Source organism: Pocillopora verrucosa, chromosome 1 (genome assembly GCF_036669915.1).
Source record: "Pocillopora verrucosa isolate sample1 chromosome 1, ASM3666991v2, whole genome shotgun sequence".
In the NCBI taxonomy this organism is placed as follows: Eukaryota; Metazoa; Cnidaria; class Anthozoa; order Scleractinia; family Pocilloporidae; genus Pocillopora; species Pocillopora verrucosa.
In genome coordinates this window covers 28,911,912-28,927,131 of record NC_089312.1, presented here as the reverse complement: position 1 = coordinate 28,927,131, position 15,220 = coordinate 28,911,912, and the positions used below count along the sequence as shown (strand labels likewise).

At 37.2% G+C, this 15,220-nt stretch overlaps 1 protein-coding gene across 1 annotated transcript; it reads left to right on the top strand.

The window, feature by feature from the left end:
* The first annotated feature begins 716 nt into the window (after positions 1–716).
* Positions 717–13,495, top strand: LOC131780870 (coatomer subunit beta). The gene is made up of 27 exons (XM_059097468.2): positions 717–882; positions 971–1,200; positions 1,963–2,025; positions 2,257–2,363; positions 2,905–3,019; positions 3,482–3,574; positions 4,152–4,289; positions 4,732–4,851; positions 5,187–5,294; positions 5,442–5,519; positions 5,652–5,720; positions 6,414–6,559; positions 7,204–7,300; positions 7,486–7,537; positions 7,846–7,975; positions 8,481–8,601; positions 8,781–8,852; positions 9,252–9,410; positions 9,804–9,893; positions 9,986–10,069; positions 10,498–10,642; positions 10,898–10,965; positions 11,255–11,306; positions 11,601–11,746; positions 12,357–12,446; positions 12,561–12,713; positions 13,299–13,495. Exons 1-27 carry the CDS (start codon positions 792–794, stop codon positions 13,356–13,358), a joined length of 2,877 nt encoding a protein of 958 aa, XP_058953451.1. The 5' UTR covers positions 717–791; the 3' UTR covers positions 13,359–13,495.
* The last annotated feature ends 1,725 nt before the right edge of the window (positions 13,496–15,220 follow it).

The following is a 15,220-nucleotide window of genomic DNA, read 5'->3' as shown; positions in this document are numbered from 1 at the left end:
TTTTATGCCTGCGCTTTTTAATTGCCTGTCTTCAAGAGGAAATTGTTATTTTCTCTTGTTGTCCACTAACGGCCTTGGAAATAACACTTAACAAAGGTTGCACTAGTTTCCTCAGTGTGTGCCAGAATTAAAGGGTCGTTTTAGCAGCTATCAATAAAAGTTCCTCCTCTCATACTGTCTTCGCTCAGCTAAGTTCAGCTAACGTGGACCAGCTGCTCCGTCAATAAAAAATCAGTTGTGTTAAATAAAATGCCTCAAACATTTGTTTTGTTCCTTAAAACTTTTCAGGGATATACGGAAGGCATGTGGAAAGATTTTTGGTTTTCTTTTTTTGTTCTCAGTGCATTCGAGCAGTAAGTATTGCATTCTAAGTTTTTTATCATCTCATTTGAGTCAGTCTCCTTTACGTGAATTGCGTGTATTGCGACAATGCGTGTAGTGTTACTCAACAAGTTATAAAAAACATAAAGTGCATATTTTCTAATTAATGTTCTGCTTCTAGAACAGATAACCTTCAAACTAAGTTTCTAGCAGAAGCTATTGTCATTACAAATTGTTCAAAGTTTGTTCCTGTGAAACGCCTCCTATATCAGATAAAGCTCCTGGGAAATAGGTAGAGTTTTGTATGTGCTACGACGCCAGGTGAGTAATACATGACGTAGTACACCCCTCAATCCGCTGTTCTCCTTGACACGTCACTCGACCGGAGTCAATTGGATACATTCCATGCAGCCATATTTATCAGACGTGGATTAGAACTTTTTTAGCATTTTGGTACCGTTTTTGACAACATGTCTACGGCTGAACTACCTTGTTACACTTTGATTAATGTTCTTAACGATTCTGAGGCGCAGAGTGAGCAAAAGCTTGCCGAGGATCTGGGTAAGTCAAACAAACCCCAAACGGTATTTTTTCAGTATGCTTGTAAAATTGGTTAAATAACTAACATTTCCCCTTTTTTATTTTTCAGAAAAAGGCGATCTCAGGGTTAAAACAGAGGCTCTTAAGAGAGTGATCCAACAAATTTTAAATGGAGAGAAAATGCCTTCCTTGTTGATGGTGATCATCAAGTTTCTGATGCCACTTGATGATCATACCATCAAAAAACTCCTTCTGATTTTCTGGGAGATTGTTCCCAAGACTGGCCAAGATGGTAAACTGTTACAGGAGATGATTCTGGTTTGCGATGCATACAGAAAGGTACAAAACGAGACAATTTTTGTCTATCCGTAACTGTAAATGTGTAACACTAAATTAGCACATGCAGAGTTTAGGGAAGCTTAGATATACATACATATATATATATATATATATATAGGATCAGATATTGAATTTATGTACATGGATATTGGTAAATCACGTAGATTGAAGTTATTTCTATAAAGTAAATGTATTTTGGGGAAATGGAGGGCTTTTTATGGAAAATATGAGGAAGCAAGCCTGTGTAGTTTATCGTGTGAATAACCTAATTTTATTTAAGCAGCCTGCAAACCCAAAACAAGGCCAATCTATAAGGAAATCATATCACTCACTGCTGTAACTTACAGTTAAAGTCAGGCCATACGCCACATACTTTTGTGAACTTTTCATCTTTTCACCCCTGAGATATAAGTAAACTTAAATTGATTGATCCACACTGTTTTCCATAAATGTCTGATAACTTGACTCTTACTACTAAATGAAGCAGGGCAGAACAAAGTTTTATTAAAATTAATGAAAGGCACCCTAACTATTTCACCCTGAGAGAGGATCAAAAAAAAATTTTCTCCCTATGTTATCAATACAATTTAAAGCAGAAAGGTGATAAGAAGAAAGGAAATCATCAAAGAGAGGATATTTCTTGTAGAGTCACTTTGTAATCATGGCATGATTTTCCTCTTACTTCAAGAAGACCATTGTTTAAAAATATTTTTTTTTCTGGGTTAAGTGTATAATGTCTACTTCTGTCTTTACCAACACTAGGATTTACAGCATCCCAATGAGTATATCAGGGGATCTACTCTGAGATTTCTTTGCAAGTTAAAGGTGTGTGTAACTATTGGCATGCACTGTATTCCTTGTTATGTCATTGTCATTATTTAATACATACATTTGTATTGTGGTTAAAATGTTTCAAGCTCCAGGTAGGGTTGTTTTTGTATTTCTTTGGTTTGGGCTTTAGTGTGACAAGCAACATGTGTTGGATCTGAAATTCATTATGCAAGCAACGTAACAAAGTTCACATCTAAAATGTTTATTACCTCTTATACTCTCAAGGAAGCTGAGTTGTTGGAACCTCTCATGCCAGCCATCAGAAACTGCTTAGAACACCGTCACTCATATGTGCGACGAAATGCTGTAATGGCAATTTACACAATCTACCGGTAAGCAGTTTATATATTTAGGATAATTTTTTTTTTATTAACAATTATATACTTTCCAAAGCGTGGGCTATGTCCTTTTGAGAACTTTAATTATGAGAAATTATCTGTATATCTGTGTTCTAAGAGATTAAAGTCAATAACATGTGAACAATTTCTTGTTTATAAGGAAAGAGAAAACTCCATTAAGTTTCATTTGTAGAAAAATACACTATGTATCCCAAAATATATGAAAGCATTTAAGGCTACTGTCAACTAATTAAGGTGCCTTCTGGAAAATTTGTCCCACCTACCTTACTTTTAAAGAAACCATAGAAAACTATAAAATGGATAAAGGGGTAAGTTTCTAAACAAACTGTGGTGCTAAGTTGGTGGGAGAGTATAACAGGGTAATTTAGTATTATCAAATGAGTTGATAACATAAATTGGCCACCATAAATAGTTTCAAAGCTGATGTTTTGAATGTTAGCCCTTTACCAGAGCAAATTAAATGGTATAAAAGATTTCTCATAAGTTGTGTAATAAACTGCTTTTTCTTCAACAGAAATTTTGACTTTCTAATCCCTGATGCCCCAGAGTTGGTACACACCTTCCTGGAACAGGAACAAGATGCGTCCTGTAAACGTAATGCCTTTATGATGCTTATCCATGTGGACCAGGTAATATTAAAAATATAACTAGTCGGCAATTAATAAATAAATTTGAATTCATTTTACAATTACTTGTGGCTTTGCTTTTTTACTGTTTCACCATGTTATAAATCTTGATGCTTTATTTTTAATCTATATGTAGGTTGCAAGTAGGAACTACATGACTATAGTGTAAAAGTAAAATAAAAATGAAAGAGGTTTCCTGTCAATTTTTGCAGAAAAAACCAGAGGGGGTAAAATTGATGTTCAAAAGTCTTTTTAAAACAGGATAGGAGTTTACAGGTTATGTAATATGAAATTTTAGAAAAGGGAATTACCAGCTGACATACAATTTCTCGCATTATTAGCATATACAAGATTTTCCAACTTTATCTACAACCACATTCTGGGGAGAACAATAGTAAAACTTTGCAATAATGGGTGATTTCACTTGTATTATACATAGACACTCATTTGCTGTTTTCTGTAAAGGAACGTGCCTTGGAGTACCTGAGTACTTGTATAGATCAGGTCAACACTTTTGGTGATATTCTACAGTTGGTTATAGTTGAACTGATTTACAAGGTATTCCTAATGTTTTCTTTTTTGTGTTTCTTTGTAAGAGGTTTTGTAAATGTGTGCTAAATGTAGCTTTTTAATAGATTGTATTACATGCAAAAGTTAAGTAATTTTCCCATTTTGTGACTATGGTGGATCACTGTGAGGTTTAATTTTGTATTCACTTGAACATCATAGTTGAACCTATACAGGAGAACATCCTTTAAGCATCCACACTTAGTTACTTTCCAGTCACATATAAAGATTAGTTTTTTCTTAACAATAATTCTGGAGGCAAATTTTTTTTTTCAATTTATTTGTTTTCACCAACCTTTTTGTGTTGTTGGTAATACTGTAGTAGTTGCATCTACAGTATAAACAAACTTAATTGTAACAGATTTTATACTTAAACAGTTAAATGAACATCTATACCTAGTTTCAAATTAAAAGGGGTTTTAAACCATGCCCACTCCTTACCCAAAGTCCACATGCAACAGTTCTGTATTACTGTGTAAATTGGGTTTTTTAAATATCACTGAATTTGAAGATGGTAGTTGACACTAAACTCTTTTATCAATTAGTAATGCATAATATATGTTTGAAGGTGTGCCATGCCAACCCAGCTGAGAGATCTCGCTTCATTCGATGCATCTACAATTTGTTGAATTCATCATCGCCAGCTGTACGCTATGAAGCTGCTGGTACTTTGGTGACCCTTTCATCTGCTCCCACAGCAGTTAAGGTACATATACAGTCTAGCTAATGGTTGAAAGTCTATGAATACACCCTTTCTTTTCAGAATGTCATTGCTTTTGGATAAATTTTCAGTCCCTGGCAATAAATAGTCAATCCAGTAGCATACTCAGTTTCATGAAGAGTTCATATACTCTCTTACATTTACTACAAAAGAAATTGAAAAAGAACAGCCTGAAAGGAAATAACCTGAAATAGCAAACCATAAGGGAGTAAACGCACATACAAACTAAGTTCACAAGTGTGCATTAGAGTAATAGTTTTTAATTTCATTTCCTCTTGACTATATAACTATATGGACTTTTAAAGGTAGAGCACTTCTTTAATACAAGGCTATTTTGAAATTTTATCAAATGATCAATAAATATACAACAATTTGCATGGATGTGTTGATGAATGATATCACTGTTTTTTTTATCTTCACCTATCAGTCAGCAGCGTCCTGTTACATTGAGCTGATTGTGAAGGAGAGTGACAACAACGTGAAGCTCATTGTACTAGACAGGCTGATTGCCTTAAAGGACAACCCTTCTCATGAGAAAGTCCTTAGGGTAAGTTTCTGAGTCTCATTCCTTTTACATGTATTGAGGGGCAGCAGAATACATCACAACTCTTTAGCTACAAAAGGTGATTGACAGATAACGTTTCTTCTTCCCTACAATGGGGTCTGTTTCTCTTTTTAGTCTAAGTTTTACAGATTTTTTTTTTTCATTTTGCTTTCTGACAGATTATGATATTGTATGAGAAAAGAAAAACAGGAATTTTTTTACTTAAATCTAAAACAACAATATAAGAGAAGACAAAAAACAGGCTTACCATTTTAAAGCGAAATATCCATCAAAGTCATTAACTTTTTTGTATAAAGGACAATAATTTCTCCTTCTAGGAATTAGTGATGGATATTCTTCGTGTGCTGTCCTCTCCTGACCCCGAAGTTCGCAAGAAGACTTTGCAGCTTGTGCTGGATCTGGTTACTTCAAGAAACATTCATGAGGTAGAGAAAATAGAAGCATGTGGATCAAAGATCTCTTTGGTTTTTTTTCCTTTCAAATACACTAGATGGGATTTCAGTTCTTTCCTGCTTATAGGACAGGCTGAACACACGACATTTTGAACTTATATGTAATTATGTTTTCTTCAGGTTGTAGCTGTTCTAAAGAAGGAGGTGACCAAGACACACAATGACAGTGAACATGAGGATGTTGGTGGATATCGGCAGGTGTTTACAGACATTTAGAAGTGCCATCAAATATTTCTTGAGGCTCTTGCTCATTTTACTCAATCTGCACTGACTGCAACCTCAATGGATATTGTGTATTGTTATTAATGTTAGAATTTTGTCTTTGTGTAGATGCTTGTCCGCACTCTCCACACATGCAGTGTTAAGTTTCCTGATGTGGCTGTGTCTATTGTACCATTGGTAAGTGAAGTAATCATATACACTATGCATACAACATGGGTCTGGGAGAGGAGGATTGGTAGAGTGATGTCTGTACTCACCTCACACCCTGGGTCAATTCCCAATCATACACTGTAGTGTTACATAGGGGTTGAGTTCACTGTTGGTTCTACATGAAGCCTTTTCTATGCCGAGCATAATAGTGGGAGGTTTTTTGGATTTTTTACAGGTATTTCTCAAGGTTGTCAGGCTTACCTCCCTCTATAGAAAGTAACAACCCAATTTCCAATTAACAGTGGACACTGTGCTTCCATTAAAATCTTATTTACCTGCATTTATGTATTAACCCTTTAACTCCCACGGGTGACCAAGACGGAAATTCTCCTTACAATATCAATACAATATCAACCAGATAAGTGATAAGAATAAAGAAAAATATCAATTAGGGGATAATTAGTTGATGCAATACTAAATTCTCTGAACTAGCATTATAATAATTGTATGGTTAATAGTAAGGAGAATTAAAAATTTGATTTGGGAGTTAAAGGGTTACCTACTTGTTTAACTGACTGTAAGCTGATGTACAGTTGTTGGTGACTCATTTAATGAACAAGATCATGCATTACTCATACATCCACTTTGCTGCTATGTCTTACTTCTCTTTCTGAGTAGATTTCCTTGCTGGTGTAAGTGTAATTTTTGTCTTCCGTTTAGCTGATGGAATTCTTGGGAGACAGTAATGAGCAAGCAGCCTTTGATGTGTTAGTGTTTGTTCGTGAAGCAGTGCAGCGCTTTGAGCAATTGAAGCCTGTAATCATGGAGAAGTTGTTAGAAAACTTCCACACCATCAAGACTGTCAAGTAAGTTATGTGTAGATAAACCTACTTAACTGGAGCTTGATGGATAAAACTGCCTGACTGGAAAACGTTTAATGAAAATACAGTGTATATCGATATATCAGGTTTGCGGGCCAAGTCAAACAATCACCAGGAGAAAACCTGACAAATTTCTAACAGAGAGAAAGAGTGATGATTTTAGATATATGAATTTTCATATACGAATTTTCATATACGAATTTTCATATATCTAAAATCATCATTCGTCACTTGGATGTTTATTTGGACCCAATTCATTGACCAACTCCCAGTTGGCTTGTTAGCTCAATTGGTAGAGCACTGCACCGGTATCGCAGAGGTCATGGGTTCAAATCCCGTACGGGCCTGAATTTTTTTCAGGTCCTATTTACAACTACTCGTTTCAGTAGCGTTCTTAGCTGCGAGGATCTCTTAATTTCATCAGAGAGAAAGAGTATTACTGAAGCAATGAGCAATGTTTGGAAAACTTTCCCTCGCATGTGGGTCTCTTCATGTCAGTAGAACCACCGGCCATTCTGGCCTGCGCATGAACATGTATGCGGACGTATTGATTAAGCATATGATGCTGTTTTTTTTGTTTGTTTTACACTTTCTTTGGTTGATTTTGTCATTTGTGCTATTTTTCATAGGATTCACCGCCATGCCTTGTGGATTATGGGTGAATATGCCAGCAGCAAACAGGATATTCTGGATGTTACGGAAGAGATCAAGAAGGCCCTGGGCGATGTAAGCTACTGTTTTTTATAACTCATCCACTTGCTAAGTCATCAATGAATGAATTAAGGATGAAAGAAATGAAAGAAGAAAAGGAAATGGGACTTTTTTTTTCAAGGTGGTTGTGAATCGAACTTATGACCGGAGCAGGTCCAAATGATTGACTTATGTTTTAATATTGCGAATGTTTTTTTTAGGTTCCCATTGTGGATGACGAAATGAGAAGAGCTGCTGGAGATGTTACGGAAGGTAAAAACACCGTTACTTGTTATTAAAGCAAGTTGTTTTGAGCAACCTACTTGAAAGCTCGTCAGATTTTGGGCTGGCGATGATTTAGAGAGTTAACCAATTTATATTTATCTTTAGGAAATACGTTCAGCGATTTTTTCACATTTTTGCTGTTAATAATTATCTCTGCAGTCATTGTTTGTGCTTAACTTGTAACGTGACTTTTTACTCTACCTGAATTAATTATGTCTCATGAAAATAATTATGCATCGAAAACAGTTTTGCATTAATAATAATTATGTACCTCCTCTTCACTGCGTGTTCCTCAGGTTCAGATCAGAGCGCTTCTCAGACATCGGGTGGGCAGCGTCTGGTGACAGCCGATGGAACATACGCCACCCAAAGTGCTCTAAGCACTCCTGGAATAACTTCTCTAACGAAGAAAGACGACGAGAAGAGGTGACATTTAGATTCACTGAATTTTAGAAGAACTTTGTCATAACATTCGAAGGTGAAGGAGATCACTAAATATTAGTTCGGTGAGAAAGAAGAGCACAAAAGAGGCATTGATCAGATAAATAAGATAAAGAGCGGATTGAATGTTAAACCCTTTAACTCTCATAAGTGACCAAGACAGAATTTCTCCTTACGATATCAATACAATATCAAGCAGACAAGTGATGAGAATAAAGAAAAATATCAGTTAGAGGATTATTAGTTGATCTAATACCAAGTTCTCAAAACTAACATCACAAGAACTGTATGTTAGACAGTAAGGAGAATTACTAATGAGATCTTAGGAGTTAAAGGGTTAAAGGTTGATTTTCAAGATACGCAAACCGCGAGTTATGTAGTCAAAACGAAAGTATTTTTCTGAGTTTTAAGGAGAGTGAAAATAAAATTAGAGCTTTCGTAATTATTGAGTGTAGATAACTGAATCTTTCGATTTGTTGTTTTCCAACAGACCTCCTTTGCGTCAATATCTTTTGGATGGTGAATTCTTTGTTGGGGCGGCCGTCTCTTGTACTTTGACAAAACTTGCTCTGCGCTATTTGGACTTGGAGGAAGACAAGGAGAAACAGAATGTGAGTTTCAGGATGTATTGTGTTATTTCTACATAGCGTCATTGGGGTTTTTTGTTTTTGTTTTGTTTTGTTTTGTTTTAAATACTGACCCTCTTTGAAGTAGTTGTAGTGAAGTGATGTACTCCAAAGCATCCTAAATTGTTTTTTAACCGCACTCTAACGCTGTTGTTTTGTTTTAGGTCTTCTGTGCCAACTGTATGCTCATCATGGCCAGTATTTTGCATCTTGGAAAGTCAGGCCTACCAAAGAAGGTGTGTGTGCTTATTTGCTTGTAGCTTGTGAAGAAAGTAATTTTCAAGCTGGTGTGCAATGACTTGCGGCACTTCTCATCGAGAAATTCTTCTTTCTCCCAGCCCCCCTACCCCCACCCCCAAAGAAAAGAAATAGAGAGATTGGTATTGAGCGCGTTTTAATCGATTATCGTAAAACCAAGACAAGAGAAGTCGCAATGACCAATCAGAGCAATTTTCACAATGAGCCTAAAAAAAAATTCAAGGCGTGAAGTGCGCGAGAATAAGCTGCGATTGGAGTTTGGTTTAGTATGCAACACGAGTTTGCTAAGTCAGTCATACGGCTTCGTTAAGTAAAACTGAAGGAATTTTGTATCACTTGAACTTTCAATTCTAACGGTTTTTGGTGTTGCGTTTCAGATTATTACCGATGACGATGTGGATCGTATTTCTCTGTGTGTTCGTGTTGTTGCCGAGCGTGTGCCAGTCATGAAGAACATCTTCACTGTTGAATGTCGCAACTCCCTGTCCTCCATGTTGGACGCTGACAAGAGAGTGGAGGAGGAGAAACTCACAAAGGTATTTCATCTTGTAATCTGTTTTACTGTTGTTCGTAAGCTATACGGGTTATCTTGGGTTAAAGAATTTGTAATCTTTTTTTCCATGGTTAGGAATTATTTGGCAAAATTGTTTATGTATTATATGTTGTTAATTACATTCTATGAAGAGCTACGGGACGATATTTGTTTTCTCTTTTTATTGTCGTCGACGTGCAAAAAATTTTTTTTGTGTTCTACTGTCGCAAGGCAAACAAACCTGGACTAGACGCTCAGAAGAGGAGGGGTAGATGAATTTAAGAAAAACTTTTTTAGTCGACCCAGTCATCCACTTTCAGTAGAAGTGCTGATTTTTCTGCTCAATGATGATGTTAAACTTAGTTTATTTTACCGTTGGTTTTGTTTTTATTCACAGACAGAAATTGAGAAGGCGCTGGCAATCCAAGTTGATGACCCAATTCCCTTCATGCAGCTGTTGGCCAAACCAGATTCTGGAATTACTGAGGTAAGAAAAATAATTTTTTTGTTTATCTCTTTTGTCCTGCTTCGCATGTTTGTTCGAGTTTGAATATCGTGTATTTTTCAATTAATCTCCAGGATCAGTTTGCACTTGCTTTGTCTCAAGCGGTGGGTTCTACTGGAAAGAAGGACGACGAGCTTGTGGGATCTAAACTAAACAAGGTAAATAACGCCTTACCTCTGTTGATCAAACATTCCAATCGGTTCGATGAAATACAAACTAGTTAGTTAAATGATCATTGATTTTGTATAGCTTTCAAAATTTGTTGTTTTTATTGTTGTTGATGTTTTATCTATCCCGAAAATTTAATCATATTTCCTTTGGGAACAGCTGTAATTCTTCCGGTGATCAGAACCGAATTGGATGGTCATGTTCTTCCATCTGATTTAAATGTATGTACGCGTAAAGATATTGGAGCGAAAATTTTAGAGAACACACTAGACGCCAAGACCATAGAACATACTAGAAGCAAAGACACTGTTTCTCCAATTGCTTGAAGAAAAAACCGAATTCTCCCAGAGTTTTCATTCAAAAACATACTGAGTTCAGTACGGAGAATTCAGATACTTAAATGTTCGTCGTTTGTTAGGTGGCGCAGCTGACTGGTTTCTCGGACCCAGTGTATGCCGAGGCGTACGTGAACGTGAATCAATATGACATCGTGTTGGACTTGCTGATCGTGAATCAGACTTCGGACACACTGCAGAACGTCACCTTGGAACTGGCCACGCTTGGTAAGTTAGCTTATGTTTCGAACCTCACAGTCAGATGTTTTCATTGAAAAAATTAACCTCTGCAGAGCAGATGGAGGAATGTATGTCTTCCTTCGAAGCAGGAAAACTTGTCAAGGACGAAAGTTACCATGGTCAGAGCACGGCTGTGTGAAGCCGTTATTAAAGAGTTCTTGTCAAGTTTTGACACAGTCCTCTGTTTATCAAATACTAGTTACAAACCGTTCCTCTTTTGAACATTTTTATATCATATTTTAGGAGACCTAAAGCTTGTTGAAAAGCCACAGCCCATCATGCTGGGACCGAACGACTTCTCCAACATTAAGGTACGCATAGCAGCGACTTTCCGTAGCAACAGGATCGAATGGACCTAATGGTTAGCATGCAGGACTTCAAATGAAAATATCCGGGTTAGAGCCCACTGCCTTCCGTCCTCTACCCCTGCTGGGTGCCAACGTGTTGTTAGGCTAACTTGACAAATTTCTAGCGGGTATGCCGGAAGTGTCCTGATCTCCAGACGTAGTCGGTTTGTCTTTGCCCCCCGACGTAGAGCGGCCGTAATCTTAAAAAAAAAATTATTTGAGATAATTAATTACATTTTTTGCCAACTTTCAGGCGAATGTGAAAGTTTCGTCGACCGAGAACGGAATTATTTTTGGAAACATTGGTGAGTATCGGTGTATAAAGAAGGCCATTTGGTCCGATATTGTCTCATGCGTTCATCCTGGTTTTGTTTTCCAACATTATGGTTCCCTGTTTCTTTCTCAATGGAAAGAAATCTTCAGTGAACAAGATAGGCAAATGTTTTCACTGTAGAGGTATAAAAATAGCTGAAAAAAGACGGGAAGATTTTATGTTTTGCCGTTTGCCATGAATGTCATAGGCCATAGTTAACCATCTATATATAAATACCCACTGCCATCGTGTTCTGAGAAAGTTGTCTTTTTGATCTGTTCCACAGTGTATGACGTGTCAGGAGGGACAGGTGACCGCAACTGTGTGGTGTTGAATGATATTCATATCGACATCATGGATTACATTGTACCAGCTTCTTGCACTGATTCAGAGTTCAGGCGGATGTGGGCTGAGTTTGAGTGGGAGAATAAGGTAAAGGCACCTTTATCATCACGAGTGGTATTTTCTCGGCCAACATGTGGTGGCACCTCGGTGTTTTACTCTGCAAAAGGCGACCAAAACTTTGATATCGCTTGAGGGTCAGGTCATGCTCGTTGTTTATATTCGTTTCTCAAACCTTCGGGTTCAAGGCATGGGTGGCTTAAGTGCCAAATGGACAGACTGGATTGATATGCATCACGGAAAACCTAGAAAGTTCCGCAATTCTACAATGTGATTTTCTAGTCCTGGAAAGAATGGAGCGGAAGACAACTGAAAAAAGCTTTGTCGTTGTTTAGTCATTAGTTTTGCATCGTAATTTTGAGTTTACGTTCTCGATCACAGGTCATAGTGTCTTAATGGTCCTGGAAGAGTCTAGGGAAAGCTAGCAGCAATGTGAACCTTGTAGTTTTTTCTGTAAATCATGGTTTAGAATTAGATCCCGCGAGTTGGCTGCCTCGTCACCTTTATGTCTGTTGTTTCTCTGATCATGGTTTAAGTTTGTAACAAGTAGCTTCTTCCTTTTTAGCGCTGCAGCTCATACAGCGACTGAGTTTGCTTTAAAGGCACTTAAATTGATCCTTAACGTGTTTATCTTTGTTAGGTGACTGTGAACACAAACATCACCGATCTCCGTGAATACTTGGATCACTTGATTGCTTCAACTAACATGAAATGTTTGACCCCAGACAAGGTATGGAAACAATGGCACTTTCCCTGTAATGGAACACTGTTCGCTGGTCAGTGATGAAATTTTCTTGTATCGCGTGACCCAGCCCTCTAACTGCCCTTTCCCGTTTTTCTGCAGGCGTTGGCAGGTGAATGTGGTTTTATGGCGGCTAATTTGTACGCCCGCAGTATTTTTGGAGAAGATGCTTTGGCTAACGTGTCAATCGAGAAGCCCAGTGACCAATCGGGGCCATCAGTTACTGGTCACGTGCGCATCCGAGCTAAGAGCCAGGTAAGAACGATTTTTTGATAACAATTATATGTTTAGTGATATCGTCCCATGCGTGAGATGAAACGTTCTACAATAACTTGAGAACTCTAATCAGCCTCGTAGATATTTTATTTTATATTAATCCTTACACTCCCAAGAGTTATTTAAAAGGAAAATTTCCTTATGTTAGTGGTACAATTTCAAAGAGTGGTGGTGAGAAGAAAAAGAAATATTAACTATAGGTTATTTTTTGTGACTTATAATTAAATTATTTAACCTTATGAAATGAGTATGGTAAACAGTAAAGACACTTTATATTAAGGCCTTGGGTGTGAAAAGGGTTAACCTCTCAGCCCTAGATGATGCTTCTCTGGTGTTCTGTGTGGTTCTCCTAATCCCAACGAGCAGCTCATATACCGTGCTTTTATCTTATGTAGAAGGTAGTTGAAATAATTGGAAAATTACTCATTTTCGTCCTGAAAAAAGGTTTTTTTTTTCCCGGGGAACCCCTTGTGAGTGATAACGGGTTCTTATGTGTCTTCATTATGCTACATTGCTTGGTAACCTCGTGAAAACGTTGTTGTAATTATTTTGATTTCTTTGCAGGGAATGGCTCTGAGCTTAGGAGACAAAATCAATCTCTCTCAGAAGAAAGTCACTAAGTAATTAGATTCCTTAGAAATTATTTCGATCTTTTACTCTGAAGGCGTTGTGTTATTGTTAACTCAGCGATGCTATAACTAGAATGTAGTGTCGAGTTAGCTGTAATAGTTGTATTAGAAATAAAACAGAACTGTAAGTTACGTTATGAAATGTTATTTCTTTTGTAACTGTGAATAATTGCCTGTGAAAATAAATATTTACAGCAACCTGCAAATGATATTTGTCAAAGTTGACATCGGAGAGGTCTGAATGAACTAAAAATGTGAAAGAAAAAATGAAATGACGGGAAAATAATAAGATACCGTTCTGCACTGAACTGAAGACATGTGGATCAATCAAAACTAACTTTTATTGACATCACAGCTTTATCTTTTTCAATTAATCGCACTTCGCCTGCCTCAATCTTTAGTGATACAACCTCAATCAATCAGTCAATCGAGAATAATTCAGCTTCTTGATGTACAACTTTATTATTTTAACACCAAATGTTCTTTTCTTTGGTTTCCCTGGCAATTTACCACCTGCTAGTAAATGTGCTAAATTTAGAGTGTCATTCGAGTGAGGATGTTCCCTCTTTCGCCAAGTAAGGTAGGGGACACGAAATAATTTGGTGGCAATTACTTCACCTCAGACGCTTTTACTTTGGATTGCTGTAATAACAAACGAGGGTGTTTTAATTTGATGGTTAACAGTTATCTCTTTCAAAGCGTGGATCGGACAACTTGGCCTTTTTTACCAGAGAAATATAGAAAATTTTCCTAGCACATCAAATTAAGCGTTCGCGGTAAAACAAAATTGAAAACTTGGAAACCGGCCAATTATGTTTTAAGTGGAATCGATCTCACTGACATTTAAGTTTTGTCAGGTGAATTTCTGATTTTTTGCTTGTAGCTTCAACGTGTGGCTTCTCTTAAAGTGATGGCGGTTTGCTCTGAAAGCACTTAAATTGTCAGTGTGTTTTTGGTGACAAGACAAAAGGAAACCCTTCTTTCTTAATAGCTGTCTTCTTGGTGAATTAATAATCGACTCATTAATGAGAAAGTGCTAACGAGATCTTGGTGGAGAACTTTAGAACTTTCCCTTCGATTTGATGATGTTTATGAGCTGCTTTTTGCTTTTGAAGAAATTTGAAATTAGTTCGACTTCAGCGCCATGTTGAAACAACATTAAAGTTTAAGCAGTATTTTGGTAATTTGCTATAAAGTCGAACGTTAATAAGCGACCAATGCGGTTTCCTTTGTTAAATGTTGGACAGCGTATCAACATGTTATTGTTTTATCTTCATGCAAATCCAGCCCTCTTGCAGGTGTGCATGTGGTGAATTCAAATCAAACCGCTTTGTACAGTATGAAGCCTCAATGGAGAGGAAACTGAAAGATTTTTGTAAAAGAGTTGTCAAGGGTTTTGGCAATTATTTTAAGACTTAATTAGGTTTTTTCGAAAAATATGAGTTATTCAGCAACCGAGCATCGGTGTGTGGCTTTCTGAGAAGGACGTGTTTCACAGTCCTTATAACAGGCGTTAAAATCAGAACTAAACATTCGTCCTTACCTTGGCTGGAGACACTGTGTTCGTTCCGTAGACATGAACGCTGAAGTTGGTTTTTTGGTATTTGTACTGTATTTTTACCTTTTCCTTGACTTGTTCTCGTCCTTTGAAAAGCTGCTATGCACAAACGAAAACAACCAGGGGAAAAAGTCTTGGCGCTTACAGAGGAATTTCCTGCCGCGGAATAAAGTGAGAAGGAAGGAGATGGCAAATTGCACGAATATGAGAAAAGACGAACGAACAGCGGACTTTCCTGAGATTCCATTTGGTCGCGAAAGGCTGCAACCACCGACAAGAGAGAACGAACGAATGGTCAG